Source organism: Pantherophis guttatus, chromosome 1 (genome assembly GCF_059756535.1).
Source record: "Pantherophis guttatus breed Tessera chromosome 1, ASM5975653v1, whole genome shotgun sequence".
Lineage (NCBI taxonomy): Eukaryota > Metazoa > Chordata > Lepidosauria > Squamata > Colubridae > Pantherophis > Pantherophis guttatus.
In genome coordinates this window covers 166,780,822-166,801,412 of record NC_142063.1, presented here as the reverse complement: position 1 = coordinate 166,801,412, position 20,591 = coordinate 166,780,822, and the positions used below count along the sequence as shown (strand labels likewise).

Genomic DNA, 20,591 nt, shown 5'->3' with positions numbered 1-20,591 from the left:
TATTCTTTTCTTGGCAAAGTAACACTATAGTCATACTGAGGGACAATTATTATTTTTGTCTCTCATTTATTCAAAGGACCATTTAATTATCCACAATTGTTTTATAAGACATAGGATGTAAGTTGTTTCTATTCAGAGATGCATTAGTAAAACTCTTCTTGGATGCTTAATTACAGAAAGATCATCACAAGAATTACCAGTGCATTCTCTGATTTCTTTTGACTTCTCCTTTCTACTGATCACAGCTTCTTTCTAATTTTCTTTGTCTACACTCTCCTATCCATTAAAAGAGCTGAAAAATCAAGCTGTTTCCTCAGGGGCTGAGCTAGGACATTGTAGGACACCATTTCTAAATTTGAATCACTTTACTAATTTTTCTTTGCCTCCTTCCAATATCCTGCTTTTGTGTTAATAATTTCTTTAAAATTATTGCTCTGTTATTTTCACCTTTGTAAGCTGCTCAGAATCCTGTGCACAAATAGTAAATATTGTATATGTTTTGATGTAAAGTTTACACAGTATTTCTTTTGGATTTTAGGTTCTCAGCCTGATGGTTCTCAGCCTCTGAGATCTCTTCCCTCGGTTCGTCAGGATGTTAGTCGTTATCAGAGAGTGGATGAAGCTTTGCCACCAAGTGAGGAACTTTTTCTGTTTTAATTAAAAGTATAGAGAATACAGACTTACATGAAGGAGTACTTTTGTTTTTTCATAGTAAAGCACACTCAGAAGAATTTGAAGTAGCAGTAATCAGATCCCTGTTTAAAAAAAACAGATTGTGTGCTTTACCTTTTTTCTTTTTTTCTCCCTAGAGATGGTGCTGCTGTGAGGTCCTTCTGACTGGAAATGGAATTATATTATAGGTGGTCCTCATTTAAAGACCACTCATTCAACGACTGTTTGAATCTGTGACACTGCTGAATGAATGGTAGTTATGACCAGTCCTAAAATTTCCAGACAGTGCAGTGCTTCCTGCAGACATATGATTGCAATCCAGGCACTTAGCAACCAGCCTGGATTTTCAACCATTACAGTATCCTGCAATGACATGATTGCGATTTGCAACTTTCTCTGCTGGCTTCCACAAGCAAAGTCAATGGAAAAGTCAGTTGGAAGTCACAGACATATGAGGCCCTTGTTTAACAACTGTAACTGGGACTACCAGAGCTGCCATTTCTAAGCAGCATAGTCACATGACAACACACTTTATGAGTGCATTGCTTTCCGATGTAAGTTTCATTATTAACTGAGGATCACCTGTATAGAGAAATATACCTGGCATAAACCAGGTCCCTGCCTAAGTCATAGTTACCTATTCTGGCAGACAGGCAGTCTTCAAACTTTCAGGCAGTTCCTTTCAAATTGAGATGCCAGGGATTAAATCCAGGACATTCTACACACAAGATATGTATTTTGCAACTCCTCTGCAATTAACAATCCTAACTTGTGTATTAAGGTGCAAGAGACCTACATTAAATAACTAAAGACTTCTATGAGCCCAAAATACAGTAGAACCTCTGGACATGAAGGCTTCTGACCATGACCAAATCTGGTTCCGACCAAAAAATTCACATAAAATTTTTTTTCCCCTTCCACGCGATTTTTTTTGTAAGCGCCAAATTTCCAAAATTAGATTTGGGTCACGACCAAATCGGGTTGCGACCAAAATTATGGAACGAATTATGGTCGTGACCAGAGGTTCTACTGTACTGAAATGGAAGCTTCTCACTTTGTATTTTGTTGCTCTGTTTCCACTTTGTATATGTGTCACACGTATGGCACATATCTATGGCCGTGATACGCAGAATTATCAGTATATGCTTAAAAATAATTGAATGAATAGATACACAAATAAAGTGGGATCTTCACTGTCCGATAGAAAACATTGCTTTAAGTTGTTAAAATCCTTATTTTTTGTGATATATCTTCTTATCTTAGATTGGGAAGCACGTATTGACAGTCATGGGAGAATATTCTATGTGGACCATGTTAACAGAACCACAACGTGGCAGAGGCCCACAGCTCCACCAGCCCAGCAAATCCTTCAACGTTCCAACTCCATACAGCAGATGGAGCAATTGAATCGCCGGTGAGAAATTTTCAAATTTTTGTTTTATCTGTAATACAAATGAAATACAGTGCAAAACTTCATCACTGCAAATTACACAATTCCTTTGAATTAAACAAATGTAGAAATATTTATCTTATTTTTCATAGCTTGCATCATACCGAATATCAATATTAGCTAATAAGCAATTTCATATTGTGTGGAAAAAAGCATTAAAGATATGGTGCAGCCACAGTTCAGTGTAAAAGTGGGGGACTGATGGAGAATGTAATAAATATTATAATATTGAAAAATAATAATAATTATTATTGTAATATGGTTTGGCACCTATGAAGATGATTTTTTTTCCAGAATTTCAAACAGCTGTTAAATGAACAGTCATAAGGACAATCTACCTGTATAGATTGGGAAACAATACATAAGCACATATAAGAGTGGAAGTGTGGAAAGTATGGTAAATAACTGTTCATGGTTCAGAAGTGCAACTTTCACAATGACTATCAACAATAATAACTATTAACCATATTCCTTATAGGATTGGCTAGATATATTATTTTCCATTATTGTTTCCAAATACTAATGTTTCGAAAAATGCATACCTAAAATTATGAGAGGGATTATTGTATGGAAATAAACGAACGGAAACTCCCATTTCAATTTTTAGGTATAATCATAATGTTTTTGCAGCATTTTACTCAGAACAAAAATCAGTAACAAGGCAATGTCTGCCCTGAGATTTAGAACAAACAGAAAATATACTATGAAGGAGAAAGAAAAAAACCAAGCATGGACATAAATTTGTAGTTAATACATTTCTTATAATCCGATGCTTGAAATAGTTTAAGATGAGGAAGAGCGAGAAGTCATTAAACAAACAGCTTTTTAGTTGTACTACAAGAGAACTCTTTGTTTTATGTATTGTGTGGCATATATAATGTCAGTCTTGGTACTTTAGGTATCAGAGTATTCGCCGAACAATGACTAACGACAGGCCAGAGGAGCATTCAACTGCTCTTGATGGAGCTGGAGAAGATCCTGACTTCCATAGTCCACCTGCTGGTAAGAAACACAACCTCAGTTTAAATTGCTTGTCAAACGGTTTCATTTGAGATTGATCCACTATATATTGAGGACAAAAATATGTTGCCATTGAAAAATGAATTTAAAACAAATACGTTGGAGGTATCCACCCCTGCCCTTCAAGAAATCTAAGTGAAACTCTGAATGGTATTTCCCAATGGGTTCTATTGGCCAAGTAGAGCCCATTTCTCCTGTTTGGGGCACTGTCTAAGCAGTGTGGGAGAAAAGAACACAGTGGGGGTGGGAGGATGAGGGCAAGTTGTTTGGATATAGCTTCTGTATTTCATTCTTTCTTCAGTGAAACTGGTCATGTGGGATTATGCTGCTTGTAGGTCTGTAGTCACACCATTTTGGTTTGCTGAACATATTGTCATATTTAGATTTCTTGGGACTTCCAATATCTATCCTTTGGCTGTCAACTGCTGCTGGTTGAATAATAAATCAGTTTCGCAATCGCTTTTATTGGCTTCCTAATAGAGGCAAAAACTCTTGTTTTGTATAATTTTCTCTTTTATATTTTCCCATAATACTTAGAAAATATTTTTGTTTCTTCCACGGTCAGGATTCTTTTTCTCTCACTATCTCTAAATTCCCGATATTTTAAATTTAAACTCAGCAGCATTCCAGCAAGGTACCAAAGGATGGATCATTAAAAAAAGAATGAGCAATAATTTAGACATAACTCTCTCAGATGTTAAAAGTAGAGATTTGAAGTGTAAGGAAGTGAAAGAATTATAGTGCTACTGTGACTGTCAATTTTTTTTCCTTACTCACTTGGGGTAATGATCTAACTGTATTCTTTATTCCTTTATTTCACTTAATCTGTTTAATTCCAAAAAGTGTTTAAGACTCCATTTTATAGTGGTGTTTAATACTAAGAATACTTAAAAAATAAGTATTCCATGTCACATAAAGATAAAAATAGCCAAGTTTTGACTTATTCTCCTTGATGGCACTGAAGTCCTTGTCTGACTCAATGACTCTTACTACGTCTTTGTAATAGATTACCGAAGGGACAATGTGCTGCCTCATTCTACCTCCAGATCCAGGCTTACTCTGCTGCTCCAGTCACCCCCAGTAAAATTCCTCATCAGCCCAGAATTCTTCACCGTGCTGCATTCAAACACTGTGAGTAGCACCCACAAATCAAGCTTGGTTGTAGTCCCTGGAGGAGTCGGATATATTTGCATTTTTAGTACCACATTTTTTTCATACTAGAATAATGGCAAGTTGGACCGCCAATAAAATGTGTGTGTGTGTGCACGGGCGCATGCATAAGTGAGCATATAAATATGTTTAATTTTAAAAATTACACAGCTCTCTAAAAGGCCACCCAGGATGGCTTACAAAATAAAATCCCATGATTTGTTGAAATGTGCGGGTTGCACTATTAAATTACATTAGAGTTGTAGGAATATGGATCAGGGCTTTTTCTGTGGCCACCTTTTGCCGGACAGAATGATCAGAGTGGCTCTGGCAAGCATCTGAAAGAATTATCAGTGGTTTGTTGATGGTCTGAAGGTGTAGTATGAAAAATACAAATATTAATTCTGTTATGAGACCTGAAATCCTCAATGTGGCACTCTGGGCTTTGGTATGCCTTTAGGGACTTGATACATGTTCTTTCTTGCCTTTTTACTTTTTTAATTTGTAAGAGTTACTGACTGTTCCAGGATTGGGAGTGGGGAATGGAATGAAATAGAGAATTAGTTTTTTTGGGAAAGTGTATAGGTTTTGCACAACATGATATGCTTAACTTCAGAAGCATCCATAACAGTTAATTGTTTTTACCATAAATTAAGAAAAATATTATCCGCATTCTTATAATCTTATTACTTTCTTTGCATACAGACTAAACGAGGAGCTTAAAGCTTTTAACTTTGCATTGGTTAAGCATTTAACCAATGAAAACATTTAATTCAGCTCTGAAAACTGGCTCTCTCACCCTACTGTTAACACTGCACAACACCAGGAGTATAGTGAGCAGTTAATTTTGAAGGAATTGGAATTTATGTTAGGGGATGGCAAATTCCCTTGGCTTGTACTATACATTTTTCAAAACTGATGATGCCCTTAAAATGTTAGTCCGAGAATCCGAAAATAACTTTTGATTTCTTCTCCTTCCACCAGAGTGCCTACAGAATGTTTACAAATAATACTTGTCTGAAGCACATGATTACCAAAGTTCGACGAGATACCCATCATTTTGAGCGCTACCAGCATAATCGTGATTTAGTTGGCTTTTTGAACATGTTTGCCAACAAACAGCTAGAATTGCCACGGGGTTGGGAAATGAAGCACGATCATCAGGGCAAGGTAACAGATATAAAGAGGCAACTTTTAAAATGAACATATTGGTTTGTCTTAATCCAAATATTGACAGAATCAAAGCATACATACATACTCATTACACTATGAAAATTTTAAAAATGCATTAATCTGAAGGTCTCTAAGTGCTGTACAAAGGCAACAGTGACATAGTCAATGAAACATACAACAAATGCAATAAAATGGAAACATAATTTTAAATGACAACAAAAACACTCATACTTGATGATGAAACCAGATTATTCATTTATTCAAAATGGAGTATTAATTTCTACATAAAAGAGGTTACAATGGTTCCTGGCAGTGCCATGTCTACATTTTCAACCTGATTCAATTTATCCGTATACATTATTTTTATTCTAATTTAAGTTTACCCTTAAGAACAATTATAAATTTTAATGATTAAAATTTAATTTGATGAGCTATAAAAAAAATCTTCTATATGTGTCAGTAGATGGTAATATTATTTATTTCATTTACCAGGCTTATTTCCCATTCCACTCCTAGTGACTCAGAGTTTGCAACTTATAAACCTAAATGCAGTAATTGTGATGGAATGTGTCTATGAATGTGTCTGCTGTGATGGACTACAGTGAAACACCAGTTTCCCAGGAGGGAGGGAACACATTCCAAGGAAGGGGGAGGTGAGACAAGAGATGGCATAGTCCAGGATCATGGATCATGGAAAGAGGAAGAAACTTAGGATAACCACTCCCTAGAATTGTAATAGTGGTGAATATCTGTAGCTCGGGTGTAGGATGAGAGTGAAGGTTCGTTCTCTGAGCTTGTGGGTTGGTTTCTGAACAATTTGTTACTAGGCTAGGTAACATCTTCAGCAGAGTTTAGGAGATGTCAGTGTCAGTGTTCTTCCCTGACTTGATGGGTGCCTTATCTGACATAACCTCACCATCACAAGACCTACTGACCACATGAAGCCATTATAAACAGAAGAACCCTGACACTGACATCCCCTAAACTCCACTGAAGATGTTACCTAGCCTGGTAATAAGACATTGGAAAACCAACCTACAAACTCAGAGAACGAACCTTCACTCTCACTTCCTAGAATTTCTTAGGGGATATATGTTAGGTTAGGGTAGTATAGGTTTAGTCTGGCAAGATTCTGTCTATATGGTGTATGCAAATAAATAAATTAAATGTCGGCTGGATTGTTTCATGTCATTTTTGGGCTAGGCCTGACAGTAATCAACTATAATATAAATAACAAAATATTACCATAAAGAAAAAAGGCCAAACCCCAAGGAACAATTCAAATACAGGTAAAAACACTTCTGTGGGACATGAGAACTTCTCAGACCCTGAAGCCTTTTTGAAAGAACAAAATAATTGAAGCTGATGTTACATTCAGGGGAATGCTATTCCAGAGTGGGGGCAGGAAGTAAGAAAAGTATGTTAAATCTTCATGATTTTTTTCTCTTTCTGTAGTGATGTTTGTAAGTTTGTGAACCCTTTTGCATAAATTGTTCTCCACACAAATCTTACTAGATAAAGAGAACACAAATAAATAAATAAATGACTCGAAAACATTATACTCTTTCATTTATTCATTGAAGAAAATGATCCAAAACTACAAATTGGTGTGTGACAAAGATATGTGAACCTTTGCTGGAGCACCCTCCCCCTTCGGCAGCAATAACTGGAAGTAAATGTTTATGATAACTCTTGATCAGTCTTACACATCAGCTTGGAGGAATGTTAGCCAAATCTTTCCCACATAAGAACTTCAACTCAGGGATGTGGGTGGACTTCCTTGCATGAACCTTGCTTCAGGTCCTTCTATAACATTTCTCTAGGATTAAAGTCAGGACTTTGACTTAGCTATTCTGAAACTTTAATTTTCTTCTGCTTTAGTTATATGATTTATGTGTCTTGCTAAATAACCCACTTTCCCTTGAGCTTCAGTTCATGATCAGATACCCTGACATTTTCCAGTAGAATCTGCTAGTCTGATTCAGAATTCATAGTTCCATCAATGGTGGCAAAGCCATCATTGATCATTATCAGCAAAAATTTCTGTTCAACTTTTTTATCAATTATATAGATAGATGAGTTTGAGAGATGCTTAACAAGTCTGCAAAGAGTACAAAGCTGGGATGTTTGGCTAATGATTTTGATGTAATAGAGAAGATTCAAAAGGAACTAAAAAGGCTGAAGCAGTAGGCCGAAATGAATAGAGTTGAATTTAATAGGGAGGCATATATAATTCTGCTTGTGAGTAGAACTGTATGGCACAAGTATAGGATCGGGGGTGATCTGACTTTCAAGTAACATATAGGAAAGGGATCAGGATGTTTTTGTCTAATCACAAGTTAAACATGAGCCAGCTATGTGATGCAGTTGCTAAAAAAGCAAAGCTACAGTATCTTGGAGAGTGTTAGGGACATATAATGAGAAATAATTATTGCTCTATACTGTCCTAGTCAGACTCCTTTTGGAGTACTAAGTCCAGTTCTGTGTACCACAATTCAAAAATAACAATAGTAACTACTGGAGCAAGCGCAGAGGAAGGCTACAAAGATACTGGAAATCAAATCCTATGGCGAACAGTTGAAGGTTCTGGCTGTGTTTAGCCAGAAAAAAAGAGTGGATGTACTTTCGGTTACCCAGAAGCAATAGGATAAAACTGCAAGGAAGCAAGTTCAAGCTAGGCATTAGGAGGAGCTTCTGAACTGTACAGGCTGTCAGCCAGCGGAAAAGTTTGCTATATGATGTGGTTCTCCTTCAATAAAGGTCTTGAAAAAGAGACTGGATGGTTATCTGTCATTGATGCACTAGTGCAGGGATGTCAAACTCAAAGCCTGTTGGCTGGATCTGGCCCGCAATGTGGTAGGATTCGGCCCATGGGGCTGTCCTGGAAAATGTAAGGGGCCAGCCCGCATTGCTTCGGCCTGGTCTACCCAATGTGAAGAGAAAACATCGGGCCAGCGTGGCTTTGGTCCGGTCTACCCAGTGCGAAGAGGAAACATGCCAACAGTTTGGGGAGTGGCATCAAGCTGGCCATGCCCACCCAATTGGCCACACCCACCCAGGTCAATCACAGCCCTGATGTGGCCTTCAATGAAATTGAGTTTGATACCCCTGCATGAGCGGATCCTGCACTAATAGTTGGATTGGATAACCTCTATGACTTCTAATGCTTCTTGAAATCAGTCCAGTTTTACTTCATTTAACATTGCAATTATTTATTTTGAGCTATTATCAGTTTTCTCCAGCATTAATTATCATTCAGGGACCTCCGTTTTTCTTTTCCAATTCTTTTGATGGCCACAACAGTTGTAACTGGAGAAAGCACGGTCTTGATAATATATATTTTTCATTATCAATTTAATTTCACTGCACATTACTATAGTGCCTATAATTTACTTGAAACAGAGCTTCAGTTAGCCAACTTGGATAAACTTGTAGTTTGTCCAAACCAAAATATCCTGTTTCTCTTCCCAGCTACCATAAATATCCAAACTACACCCTTTCTCTGGTGGCCAGTGGGACTTTTAAAATTAGGCCTGTGTGCTCTCGCTTGCACTCTCCCTGGTTCTATTCAGCTTGGTTCTCATCTTCAGTATCATGGTTCAGATTAGAACCGAGCTTTGAAGCTCCATCCTTTTTTTCTTCTCTCTAGTGGTGCTTCAAAAGAGGAATTTCATTACATAACAAAATGCTATTGCTTGGTTTCAAGCCTGTGTGCATAATATGATTGTATTCATTTAGTATAATCCATAAGCATCTTTACTGTTTGCTTAAGTATATGATGTAAATAAATGCTGTCTAGTTTGTTAAATTTCTGTGAAAGAATCAGTGTTATGCATAAGCAACACTATTTATTGGGAGCCATTTGTTTCCCTACCTGACAAACATGCTCTGAAATTATGACTATGCTTTCAAATTACGTGTCTGATTTGGGCTTCATCTCATTAAGATTTTAGCCTTTGGGAGATTGCACTCATGCTACCTTATTTTAGATAGAAAAGATATCAAACAGAGATTCATAAACCAGTTAGGCCAGAGTATTTGAAATATACAAAACTGAACAGGATTGGAATGGTTTAAAATATCAAGCTTAATTGGGTTGATGACAAGAACAAGAAGAGATCTCCCAAGCTTTCAACTAAAATAATTCACACAGTTCTGTAAAGTTAGCATCTGAATTGTATACCATTTATAGACATGTCTGGGTGCATAGCAGGTCTCTAGTGTAGTTTTCTGAGAGTTACAATTTGTTAAGCAAAAGCTTCATTAAAATATATGGTATTCCATCACATGGTTAAATCACAAGAGCATGGGTTGACAAATAGTCAATCAGATGGGTCAAAGCAGTAATACGGAGAACTAGGGTGGCTTCTGACAGCCAGTTTGGTGTCAGTAGTTAAAAGCAGCGGCAGGAAGTTTCTACTTTAAGAATTACAAGATTCTGTTAATGTAGCCTTATGATCAAATAGAATTAGTTTGTCTAGTCACGTTTCCTACCTAGTTTATCTGGGAGGGGTGACATCAATCTTGCAAGTTTGAAAATACAAGGTTCTTTCTGCCTATTTTAACTGTTTGATCCATTAGGATGGATCCTTCATAAGTTTCTTTCTCTGTGTTAAGCCACTGGAGCCTCCTACCTCTCTTGTCTGATTGTTACCTAGGCAGCATCTCTTTCCCTGGTTCCCAAGGTCATCCACACATTCCATTACATCCAGGCAGTCACCAGGAGTCATTACTCACTCAAAGGCACCCATAACAGAGAATGTGTTTCTAAGTTTGACTTTCAGACAGATTCCTATGTCAATTTGTAATGCCTATCTGTTCTTCAAGTTCATGCTGTTATGCTACCATAGCATATTGTCTTTCCAGCAACTACAGTGTAGTTAAGGACAGCAATATAAATAGTTGTGGTATTTTGTTGTATTCTGTGGTTGTTTTTGTTTCACTTATTTTGTTGTGATACAAAGACATGTGTTGGTCCTGCACACCTGGTATTTCACAATTATTTATTTACAGAAGCAGCTTATTTAATAAGCAATTGTACTATGGAATCTCTGTAGTCAGCTTCATACTTGAGTTGGGTGATAAGCATTTGATTAAGCTGTCTTTAAATGTGTGTTTCCTTTGATGTGCAAATCTTTTAAAGTCTGTCCATCTCCATCAGCATGTATGGGATTCTTTCTTTTTGACAGTTTCAAGTGAGATCTGTGGATGTATGCAAGACAGATAATTTTCTAAAGCAGGTAGAATAATACTTTATAAAATAATACACATTTGACAAAAATCCATACGAGATAATACTTATATCAAAACAAATTGCCACTGATGTATTATATCTTTCTCCTATTCCCCTGAATCTATTCACACATTCCTCCTTTCCAAATTGCTTTAAAGCAGGGGTGTCAAACATGCGTCGTCACGGCGGCGTCACAAGATATATCGAGACTTTCCCCCCTTTGCTAAATCAGGCATGGGTGTGGGCAGCGTGTGACGCATCCAGTCCACGGGCTGGGAGTTTGACAGCCCTGCTTTAGAGTGTCTCCAGAGCAGATAGTGGGATAGTGGGAAAAATCTAATGAGGGTTGTTATTTTGTGACTCTCATCATGGTTGGATTTAGCATGGAAATAGATAAGAAAAAAACTAAAAAATACAAATTAAGGAAGTTCTTTTTATTTAAAGTCTCTTGAAAAACACAGATAGTTTGGTCTTTCGGTATAGGAAGATAACACATTGCTTGTAGAGCTTAGCCATATTTCAGTCTTTCAGGATGTAGAAATGATTGGAGGGAAAAACAGTGAAGAAGAATCAGTAGTTGATCATAGTTAGGAAACTAGATAGATTAATGGAATATTGTCTCCTCTAAATACCACAGTAGATAATATAGAAAGTCATCCTACAATATAGGAAGAAACATATCACTCAACAAATTCACAATCAATATAAAATGAAGGAATGGCTAACTTAGGTGGTTTTAATAAATAATTGGATAAGTCATGAAGGACAGGTTTCTCAAAGGCTAAGTGTCTTGAAAGCTCCTTACTACCAGATTGGGGGGGGAAAACTTTCTGGATGAGGTAGCTAAGAAATTTCTACATCTTCTAAAGTTATTGACCTTAGATGGTATTTTTAAGATCTGCCTTTGGAACCCGTTAATAAAAGAGGTTGGTAGAGTTGGAATAGCCCTGCTTAAGTTATACCAGACATCCCTCAGTCTATAATAAAACATGCCATAGGAATTAATTGGTTTCTTTGTATTTGTATTCTTCTGTTCATGGTTGTAATCTTACTATGTATAAGAATTAAAGTGAGTATATAAGAAGATTGTATTATAAATTATTTTTCTAATAGTTTTTTTTTTTTTAATAAGAGAAAAAAGTAAGAAACTTGTTTGTGAGCAGGGACACGTTGGGAATTTTGGGAGCATGTAATAAGTGGCTCACAAAATGGCTGCCATGATGATCTTTGTTAGTCACAAAATGCTCGTGCTTTAGGAAGCAAACTACCTTCTCAGGAAGCTCATATTATTTCTCTAAAATCGTATGATACTAGAGGATGTTTTATATCACTTCAGCTTCCTTTTGGTTTATATTTGTCAAATGAATCCTTTAAAAAAAAGTTGGGCAGGGAGCCTAAGAGGGCAGCATGGTGAGTCTGAAATATAACTACCCCATCATTTATCATTACAACACGTAGTGCTTTTAAAAAATCTCTCTCACACTCTTCCTCCCACCCGTCTTCAAATGTTAGGCCTTCTCTTAACTCTACAGTTTCTTGAGTTAGTGTATTTATTTATTTATTCAATTTCTGTGATAGCAGAAAGGAGAATCTCTGTTTTCTAGAGCACTAATTGTCTATACCATATTTATTATGCATTAAAAAAAATAATAAAAATCTTTGTGTCATAGTTCAGTTCATAACTTAGCATATATTGGACCGGTGATTTCCTGTGTCTGCATTCAGTGATCTAACTGAAACTTATGCTGAAAGATATGCAACCTGAAATACCACAGTGAGCAAAGAATAGTGAATAATGGTTTTTTTTTTTCCTTTGCTAGGCTTTTTTTGTTGACCACAATTCACGTACCACCACGTTCATTGACCCACGGCTTCCTTTGCAGAGCAGCAGACCAACTAGTGCTTTGGTTCACCGGCAGCACTTAACAAGGCAGCGCAGTCACAGTGCTGGTGAGGTAAGCTTGAATTGGCCCAAATGTTTTGGTTTTATTAGATATTTCACCATTGATTTCTGTCTTTCATTATTGGCATTTTCCATTGTGTTAAAAGCATACATTCACCCATCCACCCCTTTCACAGAATGAGTGCCCTCTTATTATAGGAAACACATACAAGGAATTTTTGAATTTGCCATGATAAAGTATGGATTATGAACATGTGAAAGTGTTTTGATTATAGAATGAACTGGGAATTGAACCTGGGCTTTCCACTATTTAACTTAACACTATGAGCCATTACACACCATTGGTTTTCAAAAAAACCATATTATTTATTTATTGGATCAATTTTTAAATTGGTATTCACATATCCCCTTGTTACTCTATCTATGAAGCTGCTCCTCAATGGTGGCAAGCCAATCAGACAAGGCAACAGCCGTAAGAGTATCAGCTGAATGATTACACCTGAGGGATAGTGGATGGAGGCATTATTCCATCAATACTGATTACATGTTGCTATGAAGGCACCAGGTTTTGATCTCCAATTGATTGGTTGTCTCTTTGCTTTTTGTGGAGATACTGTGAGTTGAATCTAGAATTTTGGAGGCAAAGCATATTCAACCCATCCCAGATGCTGATAATGTATTTTATTTATTGTCTTGATTTCTGAACACTCCCAGTTCTTCCTTGGGCAATTTTCTACTAACTCCCAAGTCATCAGCTGTTTAGCGATGAACTATTCTAAGCCTGGTATTAGAACAAAGTACACAAATGTCAGAATTGCAATTATTATCTATTGCATATGATGGAAGATAAAGAAGACAAGAGCTCCCATTGCTCCTGGGTATATAGCAGGTTGTGTCAGGTTGTGACCTGAGTCAGCTGAATTCAGGTTGTGCCAGGTTGGCAAAGGAGTTTGAACTTTGCAGTTATTTTTTATAAAAATCTCTTTGTTATTTTCCTTTACCACCAGGGGGCCTTTGCCCGCAAATATATTCAAAGCAACATAAGCAGTAGGCTGTTTAGAGCACTTCTGTAAAACAGGTAATAGTAGAAAAGAGGCATACATAGAAATTTGACCCTTGCACAATATCAAAAGACAGAATAACCTTAAATAAAAGGTAAAATCTCCATCAAATTAAGTTTGGTGATTTATATTATCATATTTCATGAATTTAATTTACTGGGTAAACGTGTGTGGATTTACCAATTGTCAGGTTGGAATGCAAATGTTGCCCACCCCCTTAATGTATTACAAATCAGAATGCCAAAGACTTTCTAGGAATCATGAAACAATAGCTGTGTTTAAAGAGGAATGTATGTAGAAATACAGCATTAAACAAAAAGCAGTGATCTATGAGTTAATTATATTTGCATTGTGTTTCCCTTTCAAACAAAGTATAATGACAACGACTATTTCTCCTTCCTTTAATGAAGTATGTTTATGCCCCATTTTGCTAATATATTAACAGCAATTGAAGAAATTGATTCGTCTGCTTCTTTATGTTTCTGAAATTTGTTGCATCGTGACAGATTTTATGGAAACAAAGGCAGCTGCAGGGGGATGAAAGATAAAGAGAAGTTCACGTGCAGATATGGAAGGAAAAAATCTGTTGCACAAGTGGAAACTGTTTATGCAGTGTTGCTATTAACCATTGCATTCAAACATAGGTTTTTCCTTTCTTTATAAGAATTCTTGGAAACAAGCCTGCAGTTGGGCTTATTTTTCAGCAATAGTGATAGAAATCAAGGAATTGGAGTTAATAGTACTTGGATTTCAACTTCTGGGCATCAACTTCAGAAGGAGCTGTTCTTTTCCATTTCCAGGAAAAAGAGATCTCCACTGAAAAATGGGGAACTTAGAATAGTTCTTCAGTCAATTATAAGACAAATACAATTTGATCTAATTCAGGGAAGCAAAATTTAATAGCTATACTATCTGTTTGGCAAAGCTTTGCTGGCATGTGTGATTCTCACGCTAAGAGAAAAGTGAGTGCTGTCAGCATAGAAAACAAATAGTAGTGTGGTAAAACAACAACAACAACTGCGGAACCTCAGCAAAGAGACCCGACTAATTGGAGCCAGGAAATTGCAGAAGTGAAGCTTGTGTTCAACAAGGGGAAATTTTGGGTTGTTACTGCAAAGGGAAGTGACGTTCATAGATGATTCACTTAGGCTTTCTATGTGCATCCTAATATTTTTGTTGCAATAACCATTAACCTTCACTACGTTTAGTGAAATTTATACTCGTGAACTATTGGCAATTCCTTATGCATTTCGTAAGCTGTGTTATCTGCAATGAAACATTGCGATGTTTCAATAAAATATCCCAAACCTTCAAACACAGCAGTGATGAATTTATCTCCTTACTTAAAGGCAGGTTAATCTTGGAGCCTTTCGTATTTTCACAGGGATGAAATATGAGATTTCATACCAGCCACACTGAGATTTGGCAAATAGAATACTACAGTAACCCTCAGTCCAATTTTATCCAATATTATCCACAGGAAATTGACAATTGGCTGAAAGGGAATTGCAAACCTTTCTCTCCATGCCTTAAGCCTTCTCTCTTTTATTGCTTTATATTTGCATCTCAAAGGAAACTCACACTGGTGCTTTTAGAAGCTTTAGGTGCTGGAATATTTTAAAGGACTTCTTCCCATCCAGCAGTAGTGTCTCAGCAGTTAAAATGCTGGGCTTGTCGGCTAGAAAGCTGACAGCCAGGCTCCAGACCCAAGCTTTGTGTGACTGAGAGATTTTGTTCTCACCTCAGCTCCTGCCAATCTAGCAGTTCAAAAGCATGCAAATGCAAGTAGATAAATAGGTATCACGTTGGTGGGAGGGTAACAACACTCCATGACATAGTTCAGGCTACATGACTATAGAAATGTCTTTAGACAGTGCTGGCTCAACAGCTAGAAATAAAGATGAGTACCTCCCCTATAGCAGGGGTCCCCAAACCCCAGACTGGGGCACACTACCAACTGCCTGTTGAGAACTGGGCAGTGGAAGTGGTGGGCAAGTGTGCATGCCCGTGCACAGCTCCATTTGTGCCCGCCACTTGTGCAAATGGAGTTGCACAAATGCCCTTGCCTGCTGTTCATGTGGAACCATCCGCCGTCCACCAGTCCACAAAGCTGGAAAAGTTGGAGATCGCTGCCCTATATTCAGCAATGAGTAGCGGACTAAATCTGCAGGGATTCCTTTACCTTTATCTCCCTATTCAGCTCCTGTGCATGCTCCTACAATTGCTAGGACTTCATAAGGGTTTTGTTTACATAATATATTTAAAAATACAATTCCTCTTCTTGCTATCATTATATCATAGGAAATCTAAATCTTTTAGAAAATTTAAAATATACTTCCTGATTTGTATTCATTGAATGAACTCATCAGTAACATCAGATAGTTTTTATATTTATTTTTTTTAAATTTTTATTGCCTGTCCATCTTACCACAGGGTAACTCTGGGCAGTTTACAGTTACATATACAGTTAAAAACATTATAAGACATTGATAATTAGAAGCATTATAACATGGAAGAGCCACGTTGTTCTTCAGAATAGAAATATTAAGACTGCAGATTAAAAAAATTATCTATTTTTCTCTGGTTGTTTGTCTGAAAACTATTTGAATTTTAACTGGTGCCTCCTAGTTTACATGAAAGTCGGTATTATCAGCTTGGGAAAAACAGGAAAAAAAGGTTTGGGTTTCTGTTCTAGATATGGTGGAAATTCAGCTGAGAAAAGAGAGAAGGTCTTCTAAGATTGAGAAACCCTTTGCTTCACAGAAATCATTGGGATTCATTTTTAATTTTCTGCCATCTAATAAAACCTTTTCTTTTGTCAAACATTCAATTTGCTTAGCAAATAAAAGTTTCTATGCTCAGTAACGTTTTAAGGAAGGACAGGGCAAAAATTCTCAAATAAATAGTATATAAAATATATAGGATGGTAAGAAGGACTTCTGCACACTAAAATATCTTTGGTTTTATTTTTCAGGTGGGAGAAGACTCACGCCATTCAGGACCTCCAGTCTTGCCAAGGCCATCAAGTACATTCAGTGCGGTCAGCAGGGCTCAATACCAGGACATGGTGCCAGTGGGTATGTCTTCATTTGGAGCCACTTGAAATGCAGTCTTTGCTTTTTATGTTATTGTTTCAAAGCATAAGGTTGTTTCTACAAGTTCTCTTGTATTGCTCAAAAAGAAAACTTTTAGATGCTTCCTAACAATAAAAACAATAACTAGAAATAAATACAGGCAGTCCCCAGGTCAAGAATCTCTTATTGATGGGCAACGAGAACTTACAAATGGACTGCCTATTAATTTCATGTTAAAAACAGATTTAGGAACGATACTTGTTCTTGACATGGGACTGGCTGTACGTGTTTAACATGCATCGCTAGTCTTAAATAAAGGGTTTTTTAAAGACTTCAGGTGAAATATTTCCAAGTTCATGTTTGCCTGGGGGAAACGTTAGGTATCAAATGTCATAATGTGAATAATAACACTAAAAAGGTTATTCTTGTAATAAAACTGAAACTTAGGAGTCTCTTGCTGGTGACCATAATTGAAGCATATTATTGGCTTGTTTTCCACATTATTACTTCTTAGTTTGCCAAACAAACCCTATCTCACATGCTTCCCAGTTGCCAGGTATCCAGCATTTTGCAGGACATCCAAACACAAACCAGCTTTTGCCATTAGTTGGACATTTTAAAATGAGATCACTAACATTTCCACTTCTTAAACTCTATATAGAACCCCTTAGACAAAGGTATGGAAGTTTGGTTAATCAAGGTGATAATTTGGAGCCATACAAATGAGATGAGAGTTCTGAAAGAGGAAAGCTTTCATAGTTATTTTTAATGCATGGATTTAAAAAAATGAAAATAAGGCTCTTTATTTTCTTTATTTTTCTTTATTTTTCACAATAAAAAAAACCTGTGAGTAGCCTATTTTTTTAAATCAGGTATTTTGATTGATTCTATAAGTAGGCAACTCAGGATGCAGTTGCTTGATAAAACAGGTGTTGTTGTTTTTTTAAAGAAAAGCTGGTTATTTCAAATACTTTGAATTATTGGTGATGGGTCAATATGAAAAGCAGTTTAGACTTCTATTTTGAACCCCTTTGAACCTTTTACAGGTAGTCCTTGATTTAAAATAATTTATTTAGTAACCGTTCAAAGTTACAACATCACAGAAAAAAGTGACATGACCATTTTTCGCACTTATGACCGTTATAGCAACCCCATGGTCACGTGATCAAATTTCAGACAGTTGGCAAATGACTCACATTTATGATGACCATTTTTCACTTATGACCTTTGCAGCATCCCCAAAATTCAGATGCTTGACAACTAACTCACATTTATGATGGTTGCAGTGTCCCAGGATCATATGATCATCTTTTGCGACTTTCTGACAAGCAAAGTCAATGGGGAAGCCAGATTCACTTAACAGCCGTGTGACTAATTTAACAACTGCAATGATTGACAACAACTGTGTCAAGAAAGGTCATAAAATGAGGCAAAACTCACTTAACAAGTGTCTCGCTTAGCAATATAAATTTTGAGCGCAATTGTGGTTGTAAGTCGAGGACTACCTGTAGTTGAACATCTAGGAATGCACCCTCTAAGCTACGGGTGTCAAACTCGATTGCGTCATGGGCCAGATTGTGATGTCTCGTGACGTTAATGCTTTTGTGGAGCTAGGGTCAGCGTGGCCTGCGCATGATGTATCTGGCCCATGGGCGCCAGTTTGACAGGCCTGCTCTAAGGTGTAAGCTGATTCAAATATGGATTTAGCAAACTTTAGCAAAATGTTTCTCTGAAATGTTTTTTTCCTGAATTATCAGAGACTGATAGTGTATATTGTGTCTAATTTAAAAGGAAGTTAGACATAATATTTAGCAAGGCAGGACACTGATTTTACATATTTGAGCTATACGTTTCTCTACCGCTATACCACTTCATTGGTTTTTGCTTGTGTTAATACAGAAATTCTTACTGTGATTATGTCATTGTGCCTTTTTTCAATTTTATGAAGAAAGGGGAACAGGAAAAGAAGTCAGTGCTTTTGGCAATAATTTAGCAAGCAGTTATTACTAGTGATTCTTGTTTCTGTTCAGAGTTGTCCCATCCTAGCAGCATCTGATCATTATTTGTATGCCACAATACCCACTGTAAATGAGAGTCAGTTCGTGTGGTGGTTAAAGCACCACAGGCTGGAAACTGGAAGACTGAGTTTTAGTTCTGCCTGAGGCACAAAGCCAACTAGGTAATCTTGGGCCAGTCACTCTCTCTCAACCCTGGGAAGCAGGCAATGGCAAGCCACTTTGCTAAGAAGACAGTAGGGATTAATCCAGGCAGTTGCCTGGAGTTAGCAATAACTTGAAGGGACAAAAAAGCAAAACAAAGCAAAGCAAATCCCACTGAAGCGATGAATCACACAGTTTTAGAGTATTGGGGCTACTCCAAGGAATCTTAGAAGGGTACAATTCTCTTCTCAGTGTAACAGTACTGTAATCCAAATTAAAGCATCTCCAACAAAGGCTATCCAATTTCCTTGACGACATCTGGTGGGAGAGAACTCAGCATCTCCGTAGATAACTGATTTCAGTAACAGAATTTTTGGAATAGATACCATTGTTTGCACAAAGCTCTGTATGTACCTCTTCATTCCAATGAGTTTAGAGGGTGTCCCTTGCTTTAAAATATGAATGTTTTTTTTAAAAAAACACACAAATATATTACAAATAGTAATTGATATTTGCTTGATGTGTTAATTAACAGATGTATATGTTTCATTTCTCAGTATTACTTTAATTTAGCCATATTGCTAAATTAGAGAATCTTGCAGTAATAATGGAAACTTTATAAATATGCTATTATATATGTTTTATTCAAAAAACTACTTAAAATAGGTTTCTTATTTTTCATACAGTATCATTTATTTAACTATCAAATTCGTTTTGAATGAGCTAAGTTACTTTGGCAACTGTTTGTATATTTGATGCTTCCTTACACATGACAAAACCTATTGGCTTCAGGACTGGTGATTCATGACTTTCAAGTACAGAAGTTAATTCATTGAGTTCAGCAGCTGTCACATTGTGGGAAGACACCCACAGCTAATTAATCTGATGGAATGGCTAGATGTTTGTTCAGCAGCACTAGTTTCTTGACAATCACTACTGATTTAAACTTCTGTTGCTGCCCATTTCTTCAGTGCTGCATATGGTAATGCTTGCAATAGGCGACTCTGTTTAAAATTCAAGGACCGTGCCTTTTCATCAGAATAATATTTAGAATGTATAATCTAATTTGCAATATTTTTATTAATGGCTTTAATAATGAGGGGAAGAGAATGGGTGGTCACAAGCCGTGATCATGTGATGTCTTGCTTAAAGACCATAGATGATTTGCCACAACTGGGATTGCCAGAACCGCTGTAACTAAGCAGGGTAATCACTAAATGACTGCTTTTCTCAATGACAGTATTACTGGTCCCAATTCGTGACATTAAGCAAGGACTATCTGTACTTGAATAGCTACTACTGTGTTTCCTCGAAAATAAGACCTTGTCTTATATTTTTTTGAACCCTGAAATAAGTGCTTGGCCTTATTGCCATGCACTCAAAAGCCAGATTGGGCTTATTATCAGGGGATGTCTTATTTTGGGGGAAACAGGGTATCCTAGAAGATTTAAATAACTTCAAAATTATATTGATGGGATTAACAAAATGGCGGAAAAATAATAATATAATTTAAGAAACTCAAATATAAACTCTTCACTTAGGAAAGAGAAATCAAATCAATAAGTATGTAGACACAATTGATTCTGCATTGATTGGACTTGAGCAAATCAGAATGCTGTTTTAATTTGGTGGGCAATGAAAATAATGAGACAGTTGAAAATTAATGGAAACTAATTCCACTGTGAGTCAAATTCAGA

The 20,591-nt window shown here is 36.7% G+C and overlaps 1 protein-coding gene across 2 annotated transcripts in view; it reads left to right on the top strand.

Annotated features, from left to right (window-relative positions):
* Window positions 1-20,591, top strand: part of HECW2 (HECT, C2 and WW domain containing E3 ubiquitin protein ligase 2) — a 164,018-nt gene that overhangs the window by 103,668 nt on the left and 39,759 nt on the right. For both annotated transcript variants that reach the window (XM_034429840.3, XM_087882131.1), the window contains 7 exons: window positions 539-634; window positions 1,936-2,086; window positions 3,021-3,124; window positions 4,149-4,273; window positions 5,276-5,461; window positions 12,518-12,652; window positions 16,636-16,738. In XM_034429840.3, coding sequence (XP_034285731.2) covers window positions 539-634; window positions 1,936-2,086; window positions 3,021-3,124; window positions 4,149-4,273; window positions 5,276-5,461; window positions 12,518-12,652; window positions 16,636-16,738 — 900 coding nt within the window. The remainder of the gene's footprint in view (window positions 1-538; window positions 635-1,935; window positions 2,087-3,020; window positions 3,125-4,148; window positions 4,274-5,275; window positions 5,462-12,517; window positions 12,653-16,635; window positions 16,739-20,591) is intronic.